We start from the raw sequence: 25989 nt of genomic DNA, 5'->3' as shown, positions 1-25989 counted from the left end.
GAATTGATATTATTTCCAAGAAATTCATTTTATGGAAAGATTTGTTTGTGTATTAGTTAAATTCTTCATTCGACGAAAAATTCGACTTTCGTGATGGAGCTCTGCTGCTCACGGGGTTTTTTTTCTTCTCCGAAGCTTATACCGTAAAAAACATAATTTTAAAAGTCCTCAACAGCTACTTGAGGTGGAGAGAATCGCCGTCAGCTCATCTTTTGTTTTGGAGTTAATAAGGGCAATGAGACATTAGTTCGATGTTTTTCGCCGTCAAATAAATTGTTGTTTGACGTGCTTTGTGGAAGGTGGCATGCAAAATCAATTTCGAACATAAATTTCTTAGTCTTAGTCACATGCCTATCTTCTCTAATCATGTTAAACACGGTATAGAATGCACAACAACGACAAAATTCTGCAAACAAATTGTTTACTGTCTTCTCTGATAGTGCTTCATTACCAAAAGTTGCACGAAGCGATACTATGTATTGTTGTTGAGAAATGCCTTTTTTAAAATCCTAAAAAATCAGTTAACGTAAACCTTCACGGATGATTTCCATTCTTGCACAAACTTGTCTCTTTTAAATGTTCACTAGCATTAACTTTCTCAGTCTATTTCTATATTGCCATTGGTTTGGCAATAACAATATTCACAAATACAGTGGTTTCACAACTCATCGACGCCACCAATAATTGTTGATTGAAAGGTAACCCTCGTATTATTTGTAAAATTGTATTCTAGCAATAGTATGTATTTTCATATGTAAATTATATTTCAAGAAATAATCAATATCATTGTGTCAAAGCTGTCTTTCGCCCATGCATTTATTTATTTATGTCCTCGAAGCCTTCAACACTGTTGTGACAATTCATCATGTAGACAACAAACGAGAACTTGAATCGCGAGTAGTGTATATGAATGTGTAAGTAAAATATACTATTACAAATTTATTCCACATATTAAGAAAAATTGTGTAAAAAAGGAGAAACCTCACATTATAAATTTTTTATAATTACATTCCAGAAATTGTAATGTATGCTTATTATTTTTTAATGAAAGCTTGGATAACATCCTAATTTTTAATGTCATTTAATCCGAAACTTAAAACGAATGAAGAAAATCGCGAACAAAAACTGAATGAGGGCATCCTAAAAACACTATTTGTTATCTCGGGATCACGTTTGGCTTCCATTATTTGTTTTAGTTCAGACAAGCTCTTGTCTAACGTTCGCGAAATTCGGGCAAATTCGAAGAAAAAAAAACTATAAAAACTTGTTCTCTAACTATCTCCTTCTGAACTGTTTCGGGAGGAAAGATGTGGGCCAACCAGGATAATGTCTTCGTTAAATGGTCCTTTGTTAAGGACGCATCGTTATTTTAAGCTGTTATTTCACGGTTATGTTATAGAAAATAAAAAACGACCAATGGATTATTTAGGTAAATAGCTAGAAATGAAAATGATATTCCTCATTTTAAAAAAACTCTATATTATGATCTAAAATATAGAATAAACTAAGTTTCATAATAGAAAAAACTATCACAAAATGATTTTGAGAGAGAGAGAGAAAAATTGCCTAATAAAAAAATAACTGGAGTCTTGGAAAAGACCAACTCTATTCCAAGCGCAAGAATGCTGCTTGGACTGCACTCTTGTTTATATACCAAATAGAATAGTCCCTTAAATTATTTACAAAAATAATTTTTTATTACATTTGAATACATTTCACTATTTATCTATTCTAAATCAAGTTAATCACAAAAATATCAAGAATTGTGTCAAATAGTTTGACACCTTATTATCCTTTGCTTCCTTTCTGTATCTTCCCGTAACCCGTTCAAGCTTGTAACGTCAACAACTGAAATATAATTTCGGAGAAACGTACTTGAAAACAGTTGAGAATAAATTTTCTTGGACGTCATTTCCGTGCACTATAGCATTTAAATTTGACTCCTGTCAACGAATATGACATTTGTAACTTGGCGGGCTTTGAAAAATCAACTGACAGTTTTAAAATAACAAAACAGCAGTCCTAACCTAAATTATCAATTGTGAACTTAAAAATATATTTAAATGTTTTGTTTAAAATTGCACTGTGTTTGTGTTTATTAATTATGACACAACGTTTTCCAAGAGGTTCAAATTATGTACAAGATGGAGCTGTTTGTGAAAAATATATGGCCAGATTTCTAAACCGGGAGAAACAAGCCGCAGCTGCTATATCATCACTAACAAGAGGTAGAGAAAAAACAAATCCTCATAGTCAAAATCAAATAATTAAAAACCGGCCTAACGTAAAACAACAAAATTTACCATCTCCATTTAAACGAAGAAGTCCATCTCAAAACGCAGTACAACATTCAGACGATTCAGCTTTAGTCGAACTTACGGTAAAGGCAATGAATAATCATAGACAAAGATCGCGATCTACTACACTAGATAGAGAGCCGTGGGGACAGTTGTTAAAGCAACACAAAAGTGGTGATAAAATATCTATGTTTGGAAACTTTGACCCCCTTCGTACTTTACATTTTCTTGCCAAGGAGCTACAATTTCAACTTCAAAGTGTGTTACCAGGTAATATAGAGAATAAAATAAACTACACCTAAACAATTTTTGAAATTGCTAATTCAAATAACTGTAAATTACTTCATTCATAATTAGTTACATATGTCAAATTAGAATTTACTTTGAAATGCAGTTATTCAATTATAATGGTAGTATTTCATTCAATATATTTCCCATAGATGCCAAAATGATGATTTTGTTGTTTTAGATGACACCACAATTCAGCAAATGGTTGCAGATATGCAATATGCTCTGAAAAGAGTACCTCCTGAAGTTGCATCAACAGTACATTTACAGCAAACTATTGATATAATGCCAAGAAAGAGTCATTCGAGAACAAGTATTCAGAAACCGGTAAGTCATGTAGTTCAACATAAGACTGAACTTCAATGAATAATTGGGGTATTTAATACTCTAATGATCTATGTTTTTTCTTATTTATTAATTTTTATAGAAATTTAATCATTACTACTGTGCTTAAAGTTATAAAGTTAGGAAATAGTCTACTAATGTGCAGATCTAAATTTTTAAAAGTTTACGTAAAAGACATTTGGCTACCGAGCTTTAATGCATACTGTTTTATATTTCACTCAATCAAAAAAATCTTTACTGATAAGTAAATGACATTGTAGATATCAGATACCTAACATGAAAATGTACCATTTACATCTAAAGTAACTCATTATAATTAATTTTATTATAAATTACTTAGAATTAACCTTGTGCTAGTTAAACCATTCCAGTTTGGTAAGTTAATTTAACCTTTTAATGTACTAGTATAAGAGCTAGAGCTGAAAAATCACCGTCATCATTAATATGGAGCTTCCCTCATAATACATGTTCATTTAGTATCGCTAATTATGTTCCTCAACAAACTGACAACCCACTGGTTATAGGGGGTAGCGGTAAGGGTGTAAAGGCAAAATTTTTAGGGAAAAAATCTTGATAAAAAAAATATGCTTAAAATTTTCTCAGTTAAAGGCGTTAAGTCAATTAGTTGAAATCCCAAAGGGCCGACAGCTAGGTCGACACAAAAGGGGTGGCGGATAAGGGCAAAGATGGTAAACATTTTGGGAAAAAATCGTCATTGAGGATATGTTAGACATTTTGAAAACCACTTAAATTTGAACTGAACTGAATTGTTTAAATCTAAAAGGGCTGACAGTAAGGTGAATATCGAGGGCAGTAAAACAGTATAAAATTGAGCTCATACTTTATATATATATATATATATATATATATATATATATTTTCTAATTTTTGTAAATTAAGTTACTTAGCTGACATATATCAAATTATTAGAATTAAGTTGATAAATGAATTGTTGAACAATCCAATCTTTGGACATTTTCTCTTTGTGAATATATTAAATTATACATTAAAAATTTCAAATAACTCTCTAAATAATATTAAAAATGAAAAAAATATTCTAATAATGTAAATTTGATCAACTTGAGAACACCATTATCTGGAATTTCAACACAGCTTTTTAAAATATTTTGTATTGTAAATTTGTTAATTTCCTTTAAAAATTATTCTATTTATAAAGCGAAAATGTCCAGAGATTAGATCGTTCAACAATTGGTTTGTTAACTTTTTTAAATGAATTCCATTATTTTGCAATAAATAATTTAATAATATATAATACAAGGATATATTGATATCTAGTTAGCCTAGACCAGTTCCATGCATAAACAAAATATTGCGTTCATCATCAAGTACCTGTATTTAAAAGGGTTAAGAGGTAAGCAGATTTACGAAGATATGCTTAATACCCTTGGTGATCAATGTCCTTCATATGTGACCTTGAAAAATGGGACCAAAAGCTTCAAAAATATGAACTAAAGACATTTTACGTTCTCTTTGAAGCCTATGAAGTACATTTTGACTGCCCTCTTTGGAATCAAGACAAGCCATGGGATCCACATGTTGCTTGTAGTAATTAGTTTAAATTTAAGTGTTCACAATGGCCGACTTATTATAATACTCAACAACAATTTGCGTTCTTTGTCCTTAAGTTTATATTATGATTTTTTGGTCAATTATACACAAAAATAAAATACTTTTTTTGATATAAAGACGTAGAGGAAATATGCGAAACCTATCGAATATCCCGTAAATCTTCTACTCCAATTACACACGGAATGACACGACCAGTACCTGAGCCAAGGAAAATTATTTCAAAAATGTACCTCATCCCTTAGTTCTAACAAAAGTAATTTTGTTAAGTAATTTTTACCTACACCAGAACCATCAAAACACCATCTTATAACTACAGAATATTTTAACGACTTGATGAGAAATATGAATTTGCCGAAAAATAAAGAAGAGCTTTTAGGATCTCGTTTAAAACAGTGGAATTTACTTGGTGCTGTTAATATCACAGATCAGCGAACTAGACATGAAACGTTCTCAACGTTTTTTACAAAAGAAGATGGACTTTGTTTTTGTAACGACATAAAAGCTATGTTTGAAGAAAATGGCATACCTTGTATTACTAGCGTTTATTTATTGACAGCTCTACAAAAAGTTTAAAAGCTGTAAATTCCCATCTCTTCTAATTGCTCATTCTGGACATTTAAAAGAAAATTATGAAAGTATTAAAATTTTGTTTAGACCAGTAAAGTATTACGAGTATATCTGGCAGCTGGTGGAGATTTCAAAATGGTCGGATTTTTTATGGGAGTACAGAGCGGATATACAAAGTATCCGTGTTACCTGTACTTATGGGATAACAGAGCGGATGCTAAGCACTATATTCAATAGTCATGGCCTGTAAGAACAGAATTTTGTGTCAGAAAACAAAACGTAAAATATGATTCGAAAAAAGTATTAAAGCCGCCTCTGAACATTAAGCTATGGTTAATGAAACAATTTGTTAAAAAATTGGATCAATCCTCGGAAGTTATTAGAAGCAAAAGTAGAAGTTGGGTTTTTTTTGGTCCAAAAATTAGACAAATTTTCGCCGATGAAGAATTTCCAAAGTTACTGAATCGTACTCAAAAAACGAGTTAAAACAGGTTTAAAGCAGTAGTATCTAAATTTTTAGGAAACAAGAAAGCTGAAAATCACGAAAAGTTGGTTAAAGATATGCTAAACCGTTTTAATGTCAAAATGTCATTGAAAGTTCATACCCATTTAAATAAATTTAAAAACAATATGGGAGTGTATTCAGAAGAGCAAGAAGAACGTTTTCATCAGGACATTATGAACTTCGAACAACGTTATCAAGGCTAATACAATGAAAACATGATGGGAGACTATATCTGGGGTTCATGGAGAGAAAGTACTTATGAATATAAAAGAAAAATTAAAAGTGTACACTTTTATTTATTAGTATTTTCTTGCAAGCTATTTTGCTAGTCAAGCTTGATAAAAATTATATAAATATTTTTTTGTATGGTGCTATCTTCAATTATACGTTAAAACCACAAATTTTGAAAAATATCGTTTAGTCGGTCGTCTAAATACTAAAGCAAACTATTCTATTTTATATAATTTTATTTGGGTAATTACGACCTACACTATCGAAATTTTTTACATTGGAGTTAAAGTCAAATCTTTTGTTGACACGTGTTATCGATGACGATTTTTTCCAAAATTTTCACCCTCTCTACCCTTATCCGTCACCCCTTTTTTATCCACCTAACTATCAGCATTTTGGGATTTGAATTAACTGGGTTGAGATCTTCAACTGGAAAAATTTTGAAGCATATTTTTTACCCAAAAATTTTGCAATCTTACATCTTCTTGCTACCCCCTGTATCCATTAGCAATACTAAATGAACATGTTTTATGGGAGAAACTCCATTATTACTGTAGACAGTGATATTTTGACTCTAGCTCTCTGTTTATAATGTATCATTTACCATTTTCAAAGTTACAAAGTAATTTAGTTTATGACAGTACAAGAATAAAAAACATCTGTTCACAAAAGTGCTTGCTGTTGATATTATATTACTAATATACCATGTTAATAATAATTGTCTGACACTATAATTTTCATAGTGTAAAACTTTCTAGGAAAGACTTCATATATCTACCGTTGACTGTGCTGTTCAAACTATTCCTTTAAAATCTTTGGAAGACAACGATAAATTACAACAAATGATGGAAGAAGGTACATTAAAGCTAGAAAATAGTTGCAAGCATATGGAAAAGTTTTGCACAGAATTAAAAAATGAGAAACATAAATTAGAAAGGGAATTAGAGGAAGAGAGGCATAACAATAAGATTTTGAATAAGAGAATTTTGGATTTGGAATTAGAAAATGTAAGTATTTATAATTTTCAATTGGCCTATAGTCCAGAAGGAATCGGCGCATGAGTATCGAAAACTATTTCACCTCATTTTTTTTGCGATTTTCTTTAAATTGTCCTACTCATAATATAAATGCATATTGCCATGGAGCAAACCACATGCCATATTAGGTATATGAACCGAAATTGTTTAAACAATTACAAGGATTTGTTATTTTTCAACCATACACATTTTTTTGATATCCTTTATTATATTACAAATAAAAAAGTTCCTATGACTTTTCATGATAAAGTTAATATTTTTAAACATATGAATTTTTAAAGGTGCGAAAAATCTCAACTTTCTGTCACTGCCACATAGGCAGCGACTCAAAGAATTTATTGTGTCCCCCTTTCATGTTGCAACACTGGGAAGCCCAGTGTTTACAGCTGATCTGTTAATACCACTCATTTTAGAAAGTTCAGTATGTATGAGAGGGCTGTAGCTGCCAAAGATCTGTCTTCTTTTTCATTCTCTCTTAATTCTGTCTGGAGTTCCGTAGTGTTTCATTATTGTGGATAGAGGTTTTGTCCCCTGTGCAACACAATCTGCACATCACATTATCTGCTTAGACTAGCGTTTTTAGGTGTCTTTTGAGGCGACAGGGCTATGATAAGACTCCTATTAGTACTCATAGGTTGTTCATACTTGATACATTCAGCAGATCTCCTCTGGTTATAGTTTCCCAGAAAAGTCTTTGTCTGTCACAGTCCCTTTAGGTTGTCACAATAATTGGTTTTGCTCCTATCTACCTCCTTTTCCAATGCTTTTTCTATTGTTCTGTAACTGATACCACAAAAGGGTTCAGGAACGGTCTGCTCCAGCTATAGCCAGATGCTTATCCGCCATTTCATTTCCCTTGACGCCAGTATAACTCTGATTCCATTGTAGATTAACTTTATTTTCTTTGCCTAGCTCGTTTAATTTTTCTAGACAATCTCAAACGAGTTTGGATTTTATGATATTGGAGCTTAAAGTTCTAATGGCTGCTTGGCTATCGGACCGGATGATCTCATATTTGCGATAGTTCCTCTCTAGATTGAACTGACTAAATTTTTCAGTTACATAAATTTGTGCTTGTAAAATGTTTGGTTTTTTGCCCAGGCTTTCAGGGTGTTTGGTTCTGGGCCCGTACACTCTTATTCCAGTTCTGTCTGCTGCTTTAAATCCGTCTGTATACCATATAATGGCATTTCTATTCATTTCTAATATGGTGTTTTGATCCCACTTACTTCTACTGCTTAGTACTGAGATAATTTTTTCTCGAATCTTAACTTTTCAGTGCATCATCCTGAGAAATGTCCCAGGTTTGGTTTTTTATGGATACAATCTCTGAACATTTTTTTCCACCACACTTTCCAGTACTATGTAGAGAGGTGGGAAATTTAAAATCACTTCTATTGCAGCAGTTGATCATGATTGTCTTTGTACCTTTGATAGATTGTTCCTCGTGGTATTAAAACTAGTTCTAGTATCCCAATCATTTGAACCATGAAAAATATTTATAAAATAGTTAATAATATTCTTATAATTAAAAAAATCATTGCTTATACATGTTTCTTATTGTTAATTTCGCTCTCTCACAAGTATGCGTCGCTTACCTTTAGATATCGCCGTTTTTCTTTGACTTAAAGAAGCTATTCAATTTAATTAAATTCTGTTTAAATAACAAAAAAGTAATATAAGCCGATAAATAAATAATTTTAATTACATGTTCCGATTCATTCTTTAATAAATTTTGTAAAATTGATTTAGGAAAAGAAATTGTTAAAAACACATTGTAGACAATTTAATTATCAATTGCTTTTTTTAAAAATCTTGATAAAGTCAATAGTTCTTAAGATAAATGACAAATAATGATCCAGGACATAGAGACGCCAGTGCAGCACTAGAGTCAGAGAGATACGACGACGATACAGACACAGAATATACCCTAAGAAGAAATGCAAACTCGGGTGTTATTCAGTGGATTTTCGATGCCAGTTCCCTCGATGATAGTTGGCAGAACTAATCTATTTTGGCAGTTCATTTAAATTCATATTCAACATATCTTCTCTATTCTATGTTATTCATTTCTACCCACTTCTGATTTTGCAGTTTCCTGAATTCACAATATAAAAACATCTGAGAACTGGGTCACGTTTATTTACAAATAATATTTACAAATAATATTTACATAGATTTTCAACTAAACCTTGGAAAATTAGTAGACTTGATTACAATATCCTAATGAAAACTAACAAAATTCAGATTCTTCTAATATAGTGAAAAGTGTAATATGTAAGTAAATACTAATCAGAAATAAAACAGTAATTCAGCTGAACAGATTCAACATCATTACAATGATATGGTACTATCATGAACACAAGTCAAAGAAGCCAAAGAATATAAAAGTGTGTTAAAGTACGTTATAAGATTGAAGTCGATCTGTACACCAACATATGTCAATAATAAGCAATATTGATACCAAAGATACATAAAATATCACAGCACTTTAGTAGTAAAATGACTAAACTATATCAATTTATCACAGTTGAAATAAAAGGTTATAGACTACTTTTGTACATAGAAAGAGCAAAAGTTTTATCCTGTATACTCCATTATTATGCTGTATCTTGTCTATCAATCTTTCTGAACTATGAAATAATGAATTCCTTCGATACATTATTTGACAAGTACATGAGAGCGCGCGAAATTAACAGTACAAAATTAAATACCCAAATTAGAGGTTTTTCGAATCTTTAAAAATTCAAATCTCTAAAAATATTAACTTCATCGGGAAAAGTATAAACTAAAAGTATATAAAAGAATATAAAAAATTTTGTCGGGTTGAAAATTAACTATTCCTTAGAATTGTTCTAACAATTTTGGTTTAAACAATGTTGTACGGGGCTGCCCCATGGCAGCTTACATTTATATTATCAGTCGGCATTGGCGGATTTACAAATTTGGCGCACGTAAGCTATACATCTTTTGCCGCCTCTACTGACATCTCAAATTCCGTATCTTAGTTCACAATTATTTAAATTACATTTTTTTTGTCAATAAAATTTCAACTGTATCATTTGACAACTCAGTTTTCGTGTTAGATCTTTGATTGAATTGTGAAAAGACAATAAAAAAATTTCAATTATGTACTACTTTTAAAGTAAGTTAAGGTAAGGTATGTTTTTAAAAGATGGAACACATATTTGATATGAATAAAAAGAGTTAAAGAGTTAGCTTTTCTTGATTCGATCGTAAATACACAGAGCAAAATTAAGTGCTTTATCAAAGTTTGGAAAATTGTTTTCCAAATTCTGTTCTGGCAGAAACAAAGACAGGATACTTATTTCTGTAAAAATTTCAATACTCGTCTACTTCGTGAACATTATTTTTTTTAAATTTTGTAAATCGTTTTTGGTTCTCATGCCCTGATTCCTCCTGGACTACTAGGATAATAAATGCTGTTACAAACTAATAATTATTAGTTTTTATTGGTTATAATTTTTCACTCTAATTTTTTTTCTCAACAAATAAATGAATGTTCAAAAACTATTCAAAACTAGTTACAAGTATAAAAAATTTGTTAGTAAGATATCAGCATCTAATAAAGCACTTTTTGTTCATATTCCATATTATTTTACTTGTTAATTTCAAATTGTTCAGTACAATTCATAGTTGAGAAGCAACTCTCGTCAGTGTGTATAATTTAATGAGTTTATATGTAATATAAAAAATGTGGTGTGGAAGTGACATTATTGGCAACAATGTCAATGTGCTTCCATATTTACATATCACGCACCCTATTAGACGCGTCATAAGCAGATAGGGATGTCAAAATCAGGTGCTAGTTTACGTTTATCAAAAGTTTCATTGGTGATTTGATATTTTTATGCATTCAGTTTTATGTATACTATTCATAATAATAACATACTATAATATATAGATATTTCTTTATTTTTTTCTTAATGCTCAACTCGTTCAATATTGTGTGTGTGCTTTTGTAGTTTTTATTCTTTTCAATTTGATTTAGAATGAAGTTTTGACTCCACGAGTAAAATCTCTCGAAGACGAAAAGCGCAAGCTTGAAACTCAACTTAAAAACATCGCGAACAAATTAGAAAATGTATCTCAACATTCTTTCAACGATCTCAAGTCTCAAATTACGGAATTAAAAAGTCAAAAGAATGCCCTCGATCAAGAATGCAACAATTTGAAACATCAAATGAAAGTGTGTGCATTAGAAAGAGAAAAATTCATCGCCGTGTTAGCTTTAAGGGATGCTCAAATAAATGAGATACGCTCGGAAATGAGTCAATTGCAGGACGTAGTTAATGATCAATTGATGGAACTGCAAACTAATGCCTTCTTGGTTGTACCTACAATAGGAAATAATAATGAAGGTAATGAATTTAATATTTTATTTGAACACGTTATTATACACAAACCTATTGATTTGAAGTTGAATGAGTCTGAAAACGATGTCGGGTTTAAGTTTTTAATTGATTGACACACGCTGTAACATATATTTTTATTCCGCGCTCATTTCTTCTTGCAACGCGCTAATTGCTTATTTACGTCACTAGAGCCGATCGAGCTTCGCTCTACAAGCTGTAGCAGCATCCACACCACTTTGTTTTGTTTTACCATTCTATCGCGTCGTATTAGTTCTATTTTTTATGTCCAAGCTTGGATCGACAAAGGTTCGTTATAAATATTGTATTGTACCAAAACCTACTATCACCACCAAAATAAGGTATTTTTAAGTATCTTTAAAGGTGAAAAATTAAGGAGAAAATGGTGTGATGCAATGAAAAAGGACAGTGAAAGGAAGTTGTTTTTGCTGCTGCTGTTTTTTCAAGTAAAAGTAATCGATTTTGCTGTGAAGATCATTTCGAACTAAATACAGTGTCCGGCTAATCCAAACACTGTTCAAATCAGCTGATTGTTATGATTAGCCGAAATAATTAAAATAATCATATAGAATGCAATTTAACGGGTCCGTAGTGTTATAATATGAACGATTAATATACAAAAACCAGTTTCGACAGTCTATTTACTAATACCAAAATAATATTACATGTACCAAGCATTACAGACAGCAAACTAGCTCACTGCGTCACTATTTATAGTTTTGTGCTTATAAATATGTACACACTTCAAACCAAGACTGACCCCCCACCTCCTACCACTCACCCTACTTTGTACTCTCCCCGCATATATAACTCAAGAGCCAACATAACCTAAATCTAATCTGATTTTGTTTGTACTGCAGTCAATCACCTGTGGAATCGTGCGTGTTGTGTAAGTGTGAAGATACGGTACTGAAGTATTTTTTATTGTTGTATTATTGTTTGAAAAATTAATGTTTTGAAGTGTGAAAGTGAAGTGGCTACTCAACGTTAACACAACACTTTAACTCTAAAAGACAAACTAGAAACATTAAAACTTTTAGATAGCGGTGAAAGTGTCACAAACCTACGAAAAAAAGGTAAACGTTGGCAAAAGCCACAATATGTGTCTGGAAAAAAATCATGCGAAACTACAAGAATATTGCACAACGTATTAAGAGGCAATTCTTGAAAATCGGTAAACACCGTGGCGGTCTCAGTATGACAAAGTTGACGAAGCACTTTTTCTGTGGTTCTCACAAAAAATAAAAGAAGAACCCCTTTAAGTGGACCTATTGTTCAGGATAAAGCTATGCAGTTAAATGTGTTATTAAATGGTGAAAATTCATTTACGGCCAGCAATGGTTGGTTTCACCGATGGAAAATGCGCCATGGTATACGCCAGTTAACTATAAGTAAAGAACAGCTTTTTTCTGATTATGCTGCGCCGCAGGAGTACCTTGCTACATTTGATAATTTGATAGCTAAAGGAAATTATTCGCTCCAACAAATGTATAACGTCGACGAAACTGGCCTCAATTTTAAAACTTTGCCAACAAAAAGCTTAGCTTCAAAAGCAGAAACTCGTGCTTCTGGTTTTAAGATGAGTAAGGACAGAGCAGCATTAATGACTTGTTCTAATGCTGCTGGTAACCATAAGCTTCCTCTCATGATGATAGGTACAACTGCTAAGACTCGAGCCTTCAAACATATCAAGATCACACAACACAACGTCACTTCGTCTATTATAGACACCAGAAAAGAGGTTGGATGGATGGCACATTATTTAAAGAATGGTTTCATCATCAATTCGTACCTTTTGTTAAACAGTTCAGTAACGAAAATTATCTACCCCCACGTGCTATCCTTTTGATAGACAATGCACCGTCGCATCCAGAAATTGAAAAATTTACTTGCGGCCTTTCTACAACCAAATGTGACACCTCTACTACAGTGCCAATGGACCAGGGAGTTTTGTAGGCGCCGAAGTTGAATTATCGAAAACAGTTTTGAAATATTTAATTCAAGACGATACCATCCCAGAGTCTACAAAAAATGACACCGTTAACCTGATTTCACTGCTACAGAACATTCAAGGTTGTGATGATGCAGTCGAAGCAGACGTGAATGAGTGGATGGCAGCAGACGCCAATAGCGCTGAGACAAATGATGACATCATCGCAGCCGTGACGCAGTTTCAGTGCGACGAGGAGGAGGGGAGCGGTAATGAGCCAGGGTGCGCGTAGGGAAAGAAGAAAGTCTCACACAATGAGGGAGCAGCTGCACTTGACCGTACCCTTCGCTACTTGGAGCAACAATCTACTGGCACACCCGCGGATGTCGTGTTTATGAGAAAATGGCGTAACTACGCAGCTGAAAACAGATTGTTAAAGCTGCAACAAATAAGGATGAGGGATGTTATGTCTAAAAAGTAACCTAAGTTTATTTTTTTGTTCAGTACGGTGTATACCTACCAACATTTGACTGCATATTTCTTCTTTTGTTCATTTGCGTTTTGTCAATTTAGTCTGCACTTATTAAATAAAGTATTTATACTTTTAATTTTGTGAAGTATATTTTTACATTAGTCCAAATTATGTACTATATTAACAAACAATTTCTGGAATGAGTTATCCGTGTTCGAACTAACGGGATTCAATTATAGGTACTTTCATTTTTTGAATAGTATGTTCAAAATTTAAAACCTACGGATACAGGGTAGTTTAACGTATTATTGTAACAATAATATGGTAGTTTTAATGTGTTTACTTGTGATTTGATTTTCTTGCAATGGCATGTCGGCCAGACGAGACCCAACCTCAATATTGTTAAAGAAAAAAATGGGCACTACCGTTTTTTCAGAAATTTACGTTTACATGGAGCAAATTTGACCCCTAGAGTATTTTTTATACTATAAATGAATAAAATTGGTCTGATTTTCATTTCATTTCAATTATTTCGTGATGAATATCAATACACTTTTACTCGAACACCAAAGTCCAATAAAATAAGTCGAATTTACTCCAAATTACAATATATTTGATAAAACTTTAATACTTGGTATCTCAAAATTCAGAGGTTCCACGTACATAGAATCTTCTTATTTTTGCCTCATGAATATGTTATTATATTGTTCTGTCAGCTCATCTTGACTATCCAGCGGATTTTAACTGTCATGAAATCGTTATTTGTGGCAAAATAAGTAGCCATTGCAAGCGAATCTATTCGAGGCAGTTGTCTGAAAAACCACGAAAAAAACCCTGCTCAATTTTTATCAATAAATCAACTCTTTGTTATCAAAATAATACTTTGACCAGTAGCATTATGTCAAACAGCCCCGGTCTCCTACACAATCGGCGCTGATGACGTAATACTTATTTGGAACGGATCATGGGCGATATCAAATATATTCAGACTTCTAAAGTTTATTAATATGTACAAATTTTTTCGACTTGAAATACATACTATTATTCTTGTAGCATTAATTTGTTTTTATTTTCGGTGAAAAACGAATATACTTTTTTTAAATTTTCCAAGCCCATCGGAAACCGTGTTATTTTTTCAATCAGTCGTCGATTATGAAACCAGCATATGTTGCACTTTTAATCAAAGTTGCAATTTCATTTCACACAAATATAGCAATCTTTTGAAGCAACGTTTGTACCAAGTTTTAGTAGTTAAACATATTAGCCCACATTCATTATAAAAAAATTTTAAATCACATTCAGTTATAGTTTAAGCTTAAGGAAAAAATAACATTTTATCCAGTGGCGGAGAATTTAGTGGTGAAAAGGGTCCTTGAACCTTGCTACACGCCTCTGGATACCTATTCATGTTAGAACAAGTAGTTTATCAACCTAATAATTGACGAAAAGTACGTCGAACACTATTTAAAATTTATCGACAAAAAATCGTTTTAGTTTTAAAATTTTAACACTCTGTATCTTGGAAAGACATAAGTTTCCTAACCCGATAGGCATAATTTTACCCAAGGAGTTTCCCTTAGAGAATTGGCAGTAGAATTTATTTTTAAATTTAATTTTAGAATTTATTTTTCCATTTCTGCGAATGTATTGTTGGAAGGTTCCTTTGTAACTACTCCTAAGTAACACAATGGATCCCAAAAAATTATACATAAAAAATTCAAATACATTCATTATCCGAGTTCTTAATTGGATATAGCCTAACAATGCTTTCATAGATGAAACTTTGATTCAATTCTCACTGAATCTGTAGTAACTTGAGCTGTCACAATTTCTCAATACATAATTGGGGAAAAAACAACAACTTTTACATAAACAAAATCTAAAAATAATTCTCAAGAAGCTTGAGAGTTCAACAAACTATATTCGATTATACCATTTTTATATACAAAGTTTTCCAAGAATTTTAGTGTTATTTGCCACATTATCACTATTATACGTAAAATATGAGTCACATTAAGGAATAATATGCAGTTAGTTTGAATATTTTCACATTATACGTCGTATCCGCTCTTTTTAAACTGAATAAATCATCTTCCTCAATGTATATAAGAATATTATCACAATTTTATTTGTTTCATTTAAATGAGTGTTACCATTTGTACATTAGTTCTTATCTGGAAAACTGCAAACTTTTCAACTTTTCATATCTTTCACACAGAGATTCTTTTGTAATTTTTCAAGGCCCTCTGAAACCGTGTAATTTTTTCAAGAGTTAGTCTTAGATTAGAAAACTAGCATATGTTGCACTCTTATTCTCAATATTCCGTTCTAAAGAATACATATAAAAAAAGGGAAAAAAAACGTTTTTAGGAACAGAAACTGCCTATTTCGGATGAACTTGCTGCAGCATTTGTGGTGTGGTTTGCATTATTAGCAGTTTCTTATGCACCAAAATCTGTGGATAGTATCGATCATGTCCGTTATACACTATACATCATATCAACAAAGTTGAATAAACCTATGCAGTTACAAAATATTCCATCAATGAGTGAAGCAACTCACCAACATTTCAATGGCGTTTATTATGTTATAATGTTCATTTGAAAAATTAGTTCTAATCTAATTTGATTATGTAAAACTTACTATGGATGTGATTTTAAATTTTCTTTTAATGAATGTAGGCTAATGTTGAACTACCAACACTTGGTACAAAAGTTGTTTCAAAAGATTGCTTTGATATTTGTGTGCAACATATGCTGGATTGCTTTGATATTTGTGTGCAACTTAAGGGTGCAACATATGCTGCTTTCATAATCTACGACTAACTCTTGAAAAAATAACAAGGTTTCCGATGGACTTGGAAAATTACTTAAGACCTTTTTTCAAAAGAATCTCTGTGTGAAAGATATGAAAAGTTAGAAAGGATGCAGTTTTGCAGATAACTAATTTACAAATGGTAATATTCATTTAAATGAGACAAATAAGATTGTGATAAGTCTCTTATATACATTTAGGAAGATGATTTATTCAGTTTAAAAAGAGCAGATACGACGTATAATGTGAAAATATTCAAACTAACTGCATATTATTCCTTAATGTGACTCATATTTTACGTATAATAGTAATAATGTGGCCAATAACACTAAAATTCATGGAAAACTTTGTATATAAAAATGGTATAATGTTTGTTGAACTCTCAAGCTTCTTGAGAATTATTTTTAGATTTTGTTTATGTAAAAGTTGCTGTTTCCTCTCCAATTATGTATTGAGAAATTGTGACATCTTAAGTTAGACAGAATCAAAGTTTCATCTATGAAAGCATTGTTACGCTATATCCAATTAGGAACTCGGATAATGGATGCTTTCAAATTTTTTATGGATAATTTTTTTTGGATCTATTGTGAACTAGTAATGAGTATTTACAAAAGAATAGGCGGGGAGCCGGTAACACTGAAAGTCCCGTCATAACGGAGTAAATGCTTTTTGGCACATTACCGTTGTTACATAATTATTATGATCTCGTATATTACATCAATAATAAGTATGTTTCTTGTGAAATTACTCTTGCTGGTTAATGTTTTTTTACATACATAATATAGTTTAGTTCAGAGTACTGTTTTAGAGGTGAATTGCAAGAGCTGAAATAGTTGCAATAGTTTCTATGCTTCGCTTACACTAATATTAATGAAGCTGTTTTGCGGACATTGAAGGAGGATTATACATATTTTCACGAAGAGGCTGATACGAGAATTTTCTTCCACTTGAAAAAATGTTTATGTCAACAAAAAATTCTCATTAAATCTGTAGATACTGACGTGTTAATTATTTGTCTCGGAAATATTCGAAGAACAAAAAAAAATATGGATAATAAATAAATTAGGTAAAGGAGTTAAAATAAGTTGTACAGAATTAAGTCCATCGCTTTGTCGAGATCTTCCGACTTCCATGCCTTCACAGGTTCTGATTGAACAGCAGCTTTTGTTCGCAAAGGAAAAATCAAACCATTCAACATTTTAATACAAAGGGAAGAAGACCAAAATATGTTTGAATATTTGACGGATCCGGAAGACATCAATGATGGAGAGAAAACAGCTCTTATGCGAGATTTATCAACGAAATGTATATAGACAAAAATAATGTTGATAATGCAAGATTTGAATTATTCTTGAAATTTTTTTGGAAACACCAATGACAAAGAAGAATTTTACAAAGGTCTTATAAATTTCAATTCTAGCAATATTCCCCCATGCTGGAAAACTCTGTCATACCATCGCACGCATCACTAAATTATCTTGTCTGCATGTCAAAAAAGCCCAGGGATTGTTAATTACAAAACCAGCTTCAATGATTTGGTTCAACGTCGTGAAGCCAGGAATGACTACAAATAACAATCGAAATGCTCTTCTTCCTGGCCAATGCATCAAATTTATAAAAGCAATGTGGCAAAATGCCACTGAGCCAATTTGTATTTTATTTTAAACAACTAAAATGTGGATGGCAACTGAATCAAGAAAATGAGTTGGAACCATTGTGGTATAAAGGCCCAGCAGCACCTTCAAAAGTTGAAGAAATTCTTAGTGGCCAATTAATGATGATTTAGATGACATTGATTTCGATGATTATCAATAAATGTACTACGTTAGAGAATAAACTTCTGTCAATTATTTCCATATTATTTTATAGTTTCAATTATCTAAAATAAAAATTCTCCTATTAGTCCTTGAATCATATTAATCCTCACATTCTTTTAAATCTAAGCAGAGAAAAAACTATTCGACAAAAAGCTTTTACTACAAAAGAAATTTATTGAAAATCGTACATTTTGGAGTAGATACTAATATAGTTTATGCACTTCAACATGGTATGCGGGATTTTTTTGGCAGTTTTTGATAGATAGATATTTTTAAAAATTATTTAAAAATATGCATGATGGAGAAATTTTAGCCCTTATCACACACTTCAAGTAGGTATGCGTGGTGTTATTCTAAAATCCAATAAAATTTACTATAAAATACATTAAAAAAATTTAATATCCGTGATGACGCGCCAGTAAAACATTTTTTCATTTTTTTCAAAAATTTTGTTTACATTGTTTCGGCAATGGGAATCCAAGCATACCGAGCTTAATTTATTCCTATATCTATGTTCTATTTATTAAAAAAAATAAAATTTACTCCCCTATGACAGCACTTGCAGGGTTACCGGCTCCTGGACTAGAACCTATTAACAATTCATTCACAGAACTGAAAAATACATTTTTTTAGTTAAAACCAAATACTCCCTAAATTCGACTGCCAAAGTTCTAGGGGAAATTCCTTGGGTCAAATTATGCCTATTGGGATAGGGAAGTGTGTCCTTCCCAAGATACAGGGTGTTAAAATTTTAAAAACAAAACGATTTTTTGTCGATAAATTTCAAATGTCGTGATCGATTGTTATTGATTGCAGGGGTCAAGGACCCTTTTCCACCTCTGAATTCCCTGCCAATAGATAAAATGTTATTTTTTTTTAATTTTTGCATTCTACCATCATTCCTTAGTAAAAAATTAATATTACACTGAAATTAACCGTTGTCGTTTTAGACCGCTCTTGTGATTATTTAGAAAAATACAATACATTTTCTTCCGAATCAATTTACATCGATAGGTTGATGGTGTCCTACAAAATGTTGAACTACACGTTTTCTTCGAAATAAAAATGTTATCTTCTACTACGCTAACACGGTTTTCAAGAAATTCATAATTAACACTAATACCATTCAAATGAAAATTTTGCAAATAAATCATGCAGAATACAAGTGTAACATTTAATTAACACATTTTAAACATTAAACATATTAAAACATTAGGTGTAATATAAATTTCTTCTATTGCTGCTTGTATACGATCAACAAGATCTTTCTTATTTTTTACCGGACTCTGATATACCAGATACCCACAGAAAAAAATCAAGGAGAGTAAGATTCGAAGACCTAGCTGGCCAACCAATTGGCGCACCTCGACCTATCCAGTTCTGTCCATAAATGGCATTTAAATGGAGTCGTACATTTGCTGAAAAATGTACAAAACCTTCATCATCTTTCAAATGTCAAATCCTATTATGTAAGAAAGAAAAAGTGTAGTTCAACGAACAAATATCATTTTGTAGGACTCCATTAACCTATTGATTCGGAAAAAACTTCTTGGTATTTTTCTAAACAATAACAAGAGCAGTCACAAAATGATGTTTTTCTCAAAAACGGCTAATTTCAGCGTATTTAAATGTTACTATTTTTTTATTAATGAATGATGGTAGAATTCAAAAATTAAAAAAAAAACATTTATCAGGTAACGGAGAATTTAGGGGTGGAAAAAGGGTCCTTGACCCCTACTGCACGCCTCTGGAGAAAACTAGAACAAGTAGTTTGTCAACCTGATAATCGTCTAAAAGTTTAAATTCAAGATGTCGATTTAGGGTATGTGGCAAGAGCGGCTTTGAAAAAATGCATTGGGATCAAAGATAAAGATTGTAAAAACTGTTTTATGTATACGGTTTCCAAACTTTTTGAAAAATGCCCCTTAGCATTTAAATTAACTAAAGCAATAAAGTTCCTCAATCTCAATAAGCCTGGCAACTCAAGCATTTGATATTTTGTTGACTGCAAACGCCACTACATTGGAAGAAGCAGACACCATTTTGAAGATATTCTGACGAATCAGATTCCTCTAAATAAGATGAAAAACTATTCCAGATGTGATAGATTAGATGATTTTTGGATGGAAATGATCGAAACCGGTAGTTTAAAAAATGTAGTACAACTTCTTCTAATAATTTCTGACGGCATTGCGACAGCAGAGAGAGGATTTTTTGTCAATAAGGAGATTTTGGCTGAAATTTAGAAGAAAAATCACTTATAGACCATGTATGATACTCTCTATGAGGATAGCCTACTCAAGATATTGGGTAGCGCAAAAAAACAAAAATCACAAGGTTTGTTAGAAACTGATAAAAGAAAACAAGAAAAACAAAGAGAAAAACTGGAAAAAAAAGAAAGAAATCCTTGAAGACTCTCAAAAAGAGCTTGCAGCAATGGAGCATGAATTAACTAAATTAAAAAAATAACTTGGCTGTTTTATTACACTTATATTTTCTAAAATAAATATTCATCGTAATAAAATTGTAGTAAATTTACGAAATTTCAACGGGAAAAATGTGAAAACCAACTTGGAAAAACCGGAAAATTAAATTCCCGGGAGAGAGACGGGAATTTGATTTTCAATTTTTACTAGATACCCTGCATAACAATCATATAGCAAATTTCAAGAAAAGCCTGAAAATACAGATGCATTAGATAAATTTTTGACTTAAAAACTCATATTTTTCTGTTGAACTACAAGATATTTGGATAAGGTAAAGAGTCAATACCGTATTGTTTTGCAACGAAGTTATAAAATCGTATTTATATACGAGAAGCTCATACATAATTTATCAATTTTCAAAATAAAAAGAAAATACTAAGGGAAACATTCTAGCTAATAATTTCAGTTGCTAAAGCAAGTTCGACTTCTTTTTGTTCATTGTAGATAATTTTTTTGTCTAGTTTATCACATCTTTCTAGATTTAGTTTATTTATACAATGTATTTTAGTATTGATTATTTTCTGTAATCTCCCTTATTTGTAGTTTCAATTTCTTCCATAGTTTTCACTCCATTTCTCCCATTTCTATGAGCTTCTGTTTCAACTTTATTCTTCAGAATTGTTTCATTTTTTGTTTTCTAATGAATTTTTTCGTTTTGTTTCCAAGCATCCTAATATTTTTCAGTTCAGTTCAACTATTTTCTGCATGTATTAACATATTCTGTCATTAGGCAAAGATATTGATTAAGAGTACTCAAGTAACTACGAAAATATTCGCTTGAAGTCAAATAACATAATTTAACGGTTTTTTCAAATTAGACATAAAATTAACATATCCATAGATTGTAACTGATATATAAGCTGCAAGTATCAGTCGCTCTATTGCTTACCTTAAATCAGCAATATCGGGACAGTTCTGAAAAAAGAAGAATGTAATTAAACAAAGAAAAAACAACATTGAAAACATGTTTACAACATAATACAGCGCTGTTCACTAGGAACGTTTCTGTGTAATATAAATAAATAAACTTAACTATTCGTTCTTATCTCTTGGAAGACCTTCTATTACTTACATCGATCTTAACAGCCTCACCTGCATGCTAAAACAGTTAATATTTCATAAAGGCGCGGAATATTATACTCTAAGACTTTATACCCTATTTATGAAGGGAGTAATCGTTTCCATATCGTCCTGCTCCGTCATAAAGTAGGTTAGTGTATAACCTGTAAAGTTTATAATAACAACGACAATAAGGTATTCAGTTGCCAAGACTTTGGATAGCAAAATATTTTAAAGTTCAAAGATAATAAACAACGGAACAAAATAATCCAATAATTATCAACCTTATTTTCTAATTAAAATTTACTTCTACCCAAACAATAGCAACAATTAGTGAAAAATACATTAATTCATTCTATTATAATAATTAATTGGATTTTTTATAAGTTTATTAGTAATAAAAGAAAAAATTTTCATTCGAAGAACTGCACGGAATATTTTTTTCATTTAATTTGAACAAAATATCATTTTTATGAAGAATAGATAATTTTTGGTTTCGAATTAATTTGACACACTGAAAATAGCTTCTCAATAGCTCTTATTATATGCTACTAGTTCGACAACGACAAAAAAATGCTTCTTTTCAAGCAATGTCTTTATTATTAGTAGCCCATATTCTAATCGGTAGTGATTATAGAGACAAAGTTCTATGTTTTACCAAGTACTATGTACTCCTTTTATCAAGTACCTCTAAGTTTGAAAGAGATATAGAACCATAAGGTATTACTCTCATTATGCCGTTAAATTTTTTGGATTATAGCTAGTGCTTTGTGCGCCTACAAATCCCTTTATTGGTGTGGATAACTTCCCTTGTTCTTTTTGTTATAGTTTTTTATTGGTCCTGGCTTCGTTTCTCAGCTTTCTCCATTCTTTGTCGAAATTTTGCTTTCCAGACTACTATTTCTAGGATTCTGGTATCTTTCAATTCAATTAAGTTTCTTGATCTGCCACTGCCTCTTGGCCATAGATGTTATCCTCCTCACCATTTCTGGTGAATGACATCACTGGTCTTTTTAATGTTTTATTTATTTTTATTTTGTTCTTTTTACTAATATTCTTGCTTTCGACTATCTTTTATTTTATCCAAATGTTCCATATCCTTCTTGTATTCTCTCTCTTGATAATTAAACTAAGATACAGTTTCAAATACGTATTTCTGTATCCTTAGATGATCCATTACTCTTTCGTCTTATCTTGCTATCTTCATTTGGTTTTTTCTTGATTCATCTCTAGACCGACATTTCCTGATTCTGTTTCCAATTTGTTTAATGCCTTTATTAGCTCTTCTCTTTCATTATCCAATATTGTTACATCGTCTACGTATGTTATAGCTGGTATTTGATTTTTTATATTTTTATTATTTAATTTTCCCATTACATTTTCTAATATATTAAACAGGGTTGGAGGGATCGAGTCTTCTTGTTTGACTGTTTATTTCTTTTATTCTGTTAATGTTCCCAGATATCTTACGTTGGCTTTCGAGTTTTGTAATATAATTTCTATCAATATATTCAATTTTCTAGGTACCTCTAGTACCTAAAATATTACCAGAAGAATATTAAATTCTTATTATGTTATGAGAATATCCTTATTATCAATTATCATCAATTATTTGAAAGAAACAGTAACGGATTTTCCATAAAGGCAGCTCATGTTTATAAGGAAATTGTTAGATTGTATAAATTAACTTCACATTCTAAGGAGAGAGTTGTAAATTTTTATTAGTTGAAACACCGGTTTTGTTACAATATGTTGGCAATTCGGTTCTTTCTAAGAAGTAGGATGATTAATGAAATAACCACATGAATAATATATTATTCATGAGTGTATAATGACTAAAGCGCTAGTGTGTGGAATAATAACTCATTATACGCGAGTAGATAACTATACTTTATTCATGACTAGTATTTCAAAAAAAGGTGATCCCGTCCATATGATAGATAGAAAACTGAAAAATATTTAGGGTTAGTTCAGTAAAAAATTTTCGTAACGTCATCCATATTAAAGATAAAGGGCATTGCAGAAAAAATTTTTTCACATTTCTTACGATTTTGCCGCAACTACTGGCAACATTGTATTTAAATTTGATACGAATATGTTTTGGAAGCTGATATATCCAATGAATTTGTTTTTATATCTAACTCTCATAGAGGGCGCTAGTTACACGGTTTATATCAAGTAGTATTACTGTGTACCGTTTTCGGATTATGTTGATTTGAAAATTATGAAGTAATTGCCCTTTATCTTGAATACGAATTTTTTACTGAGCTAAGCACATTCCAAGTAGCTGTTGGTTTGGTGTAGATGCTCCGTCTTTTCCAACTACAGGTCTCTGTTTCGAATCTGGCTTAAGAATATTCACTTTTTTAATTTTATTTTATGGGTACAGAACTCAATTGAAAATATTTGGATATCCACATGATAAAAACCGGTGCATTATACAACAATCGTGAATAAAATGTTTATTTTTTCAGCGACGAATTTAGAAAAATTAGAATTATCAGAAAAAAATAATCAACTTGGCGGCGATGGTACCACTTCTCCTACCGAAGAACAAGGTTATTATACACCCAAGCAGAACCTCTCTTTTAAAGATTTGCAGTCTGGTGATATTGAAATTTCAAGTAATTTGACAAACGATCCAGAAAAACCAAAAGTAAGTTCATAGATATCACAAAATAGGAAGTATTTTCTAATGTAAGGAACCTTTCTAGACAAATACATATTTTTTCAGATTTATAGTGACTGTCAATTAAATGTAACGTTCATTTATTTTAACAAGTTTTAATTTTTACTTAATTACCATAATACTATTTATAGAAAACATGTTCAACTTAATTTTTATGTTTGCCTGTTTATTTTCTTTTTTAGTATAAGGCCAGCAAGGGGGCAAGTTTAAATAATCCTATGGAAAAAGTGGATTCTCAAGTTAACATAAGAATGATGTTCAATGCACTAAAGAAGACTGCCTATGAGGTAGCTGGTGATTTGGAAGTACCTAACCAGAACACTTGAAACTACAATCCTCAAACATACCTGTGATAATCCTGTTTCAGTACATATATAAATTAGTAATTATTGTTATATGAAATTATACTACTGACTTTAAAAATATACAATATCGAATTTTTGATCTCTTATTCTAGAGGATGTTTGCTAAAAGTATGATAAGCCACCCCAAGACGATCATCATGAAATTCTATACATAGTTTATGTCTGTATTTTGTTATGAGGAGAGCCAATAAATATAAAATAGATATTTGAAAATTACTTTAAAATAAATTTTATGTAATTTAATTTTAGGTTATAAAATGCCACAAACCTGTAAAAATTTTATAGACTATTTTTGCAACATTTGTGGGGAATTCGTACTAAAAACACAGCGAAATATCATGACAGAAGTATGTTTTAACAGCCGCTCGAGAACTTTTCAGAGGTTGACTTGAAGGAAGCCACAAATCTATGCCGTTTACAATGCCAATGATTTGAAGTGAGCCTCAGAATCATGGAAATAATAGTTATCTCTGCATCATATTAACACGAGGATTCTCAAAAAAATAAGATTGTATACCCAAACGTCCCATCTGCAAAGAGACCAATTCCTCGTGGTGAAGTCACGTCACCTTTAGTTCCACCAATTAATGAAAAGGTGGAAAATAAAATATTTTTGGTCTACAATCTCAATCGAATTTTTGTTCTGTCGGTACATTTTCATCTTCATACACTTTGTACCTCATTTACTTAAATACGATGACTTAAATGATCTTGTTAGAGACTTGAAACTTTCAAAATCTAAGGCGTAATTACTTGGATCAAGATTGAAACAGTGGAATATAAAGTACTTGAGTTACATATTTTCGTATGAGATAAGAAGATTTTACGAGTTACTTTTGCAAAGAAGATGATTTGGTACATTTTATTGATGCTGCAGGGCTTCTTCAAGAACTGAGTTTTCCAGAAGATTCTAGTGTATTGAGACTTATTGATGCTTATTGCTGCTTCAAAAATAAGCTCAGAAGCCATTCTACTCTATAATGGTAATAAATTCCTATCTGTGCCCGTTGCACACATCTAGAGGTATAACTCGAAAATATTGAATATTTCCAATACCTATGGAATATTTGTGCTGATTAAAAAGTCGTCGCTATACTTACTGG

At 31.4% G+C, this 25989-nt stretch overlaps 2 protein-coding genes across 3 annotated transcripts in view; one reads left to right on the top strand and one right to left on the bottom strand.

The window, feature by feature from the left end:
- LOC130903759 (glucose transporter type 1) overlaps nt 1-25989 on the bottom strand; it is a 555907-nt gene that overhangs the window by 459495 nt on the left and 70423 nt on the right. For both annotated transcript variants that reach the window (XM_057816014.1, XM_057816024.1), the window contains exon 2: nt 21663-21688. The gene's annotated coding sequence lies outside the window, so the exon portion shown is untranslated. The remainder of the gene's footprint in view (nt 1-21662; nt 21689-25989) is intronic.
- On the top strand, nt 1950-25099 carry LOC130903760 (centriolin-like). Its single transcript, XM_057816027.1, has 6 exons — nt 1950-2567; nt 2767-2912; nt 6582-6830; nt 10873-11242; nt 24307-24488; nt 24704-25099. Exons 1-6 carry the CDS (start codon nt 2105-2107, stop codon nt 24845-24847), a joined length of 1554 nt encoding a protein of 517 aa, XP_057672010.1. The 5' UTR covers nt 1950-2104; the 3' UTR covers nt 24848-25099.

This window comes from Diorhabda carinulata, chromosome 2, assembly GCF_026250575.1.
Source record: "Diorhabda carinulata isolate Delta chromosome 2, icDioCari1.1, whole genome shotgun sequence".
Lineage (NCBI taxonomy): Eukaryota > Metazoa > Arthropoda > Insecta > Coleoptera > Chrysomelidae > Diorhabda > Diorhabda carinulata.
The sequence above is the reverse complement of the archived record's forward strand: the minus strand, read 5'-3'. Positions and strand labels throughout refer to the sequence as shown.

Bases quoted from the DNA above. Each gene is read 5' to 3' on its own strand.
- LOC130903760 (XM_057816027.1), top strand. From the start codon at position 2,105: ATGACACAACGTTTTCCAAGAGGTTCAAATTATGTACAAGATGGAGCT. The intron at 6,831-10,872 runs GTAAGTATTTAT...AATTTGATTTAG, and splicing joins TGGATTTGGAATTAGAAAAT to AATGAAGTTTTGACTCCACG. The intron at 24,489-24,703 runs GTAAGTTCATAG...TTTCTTTTTTAG, and splicing joins ACGATCCAGAAAAACCAAAA to TATAAGGCCAGCAAGGGGGC.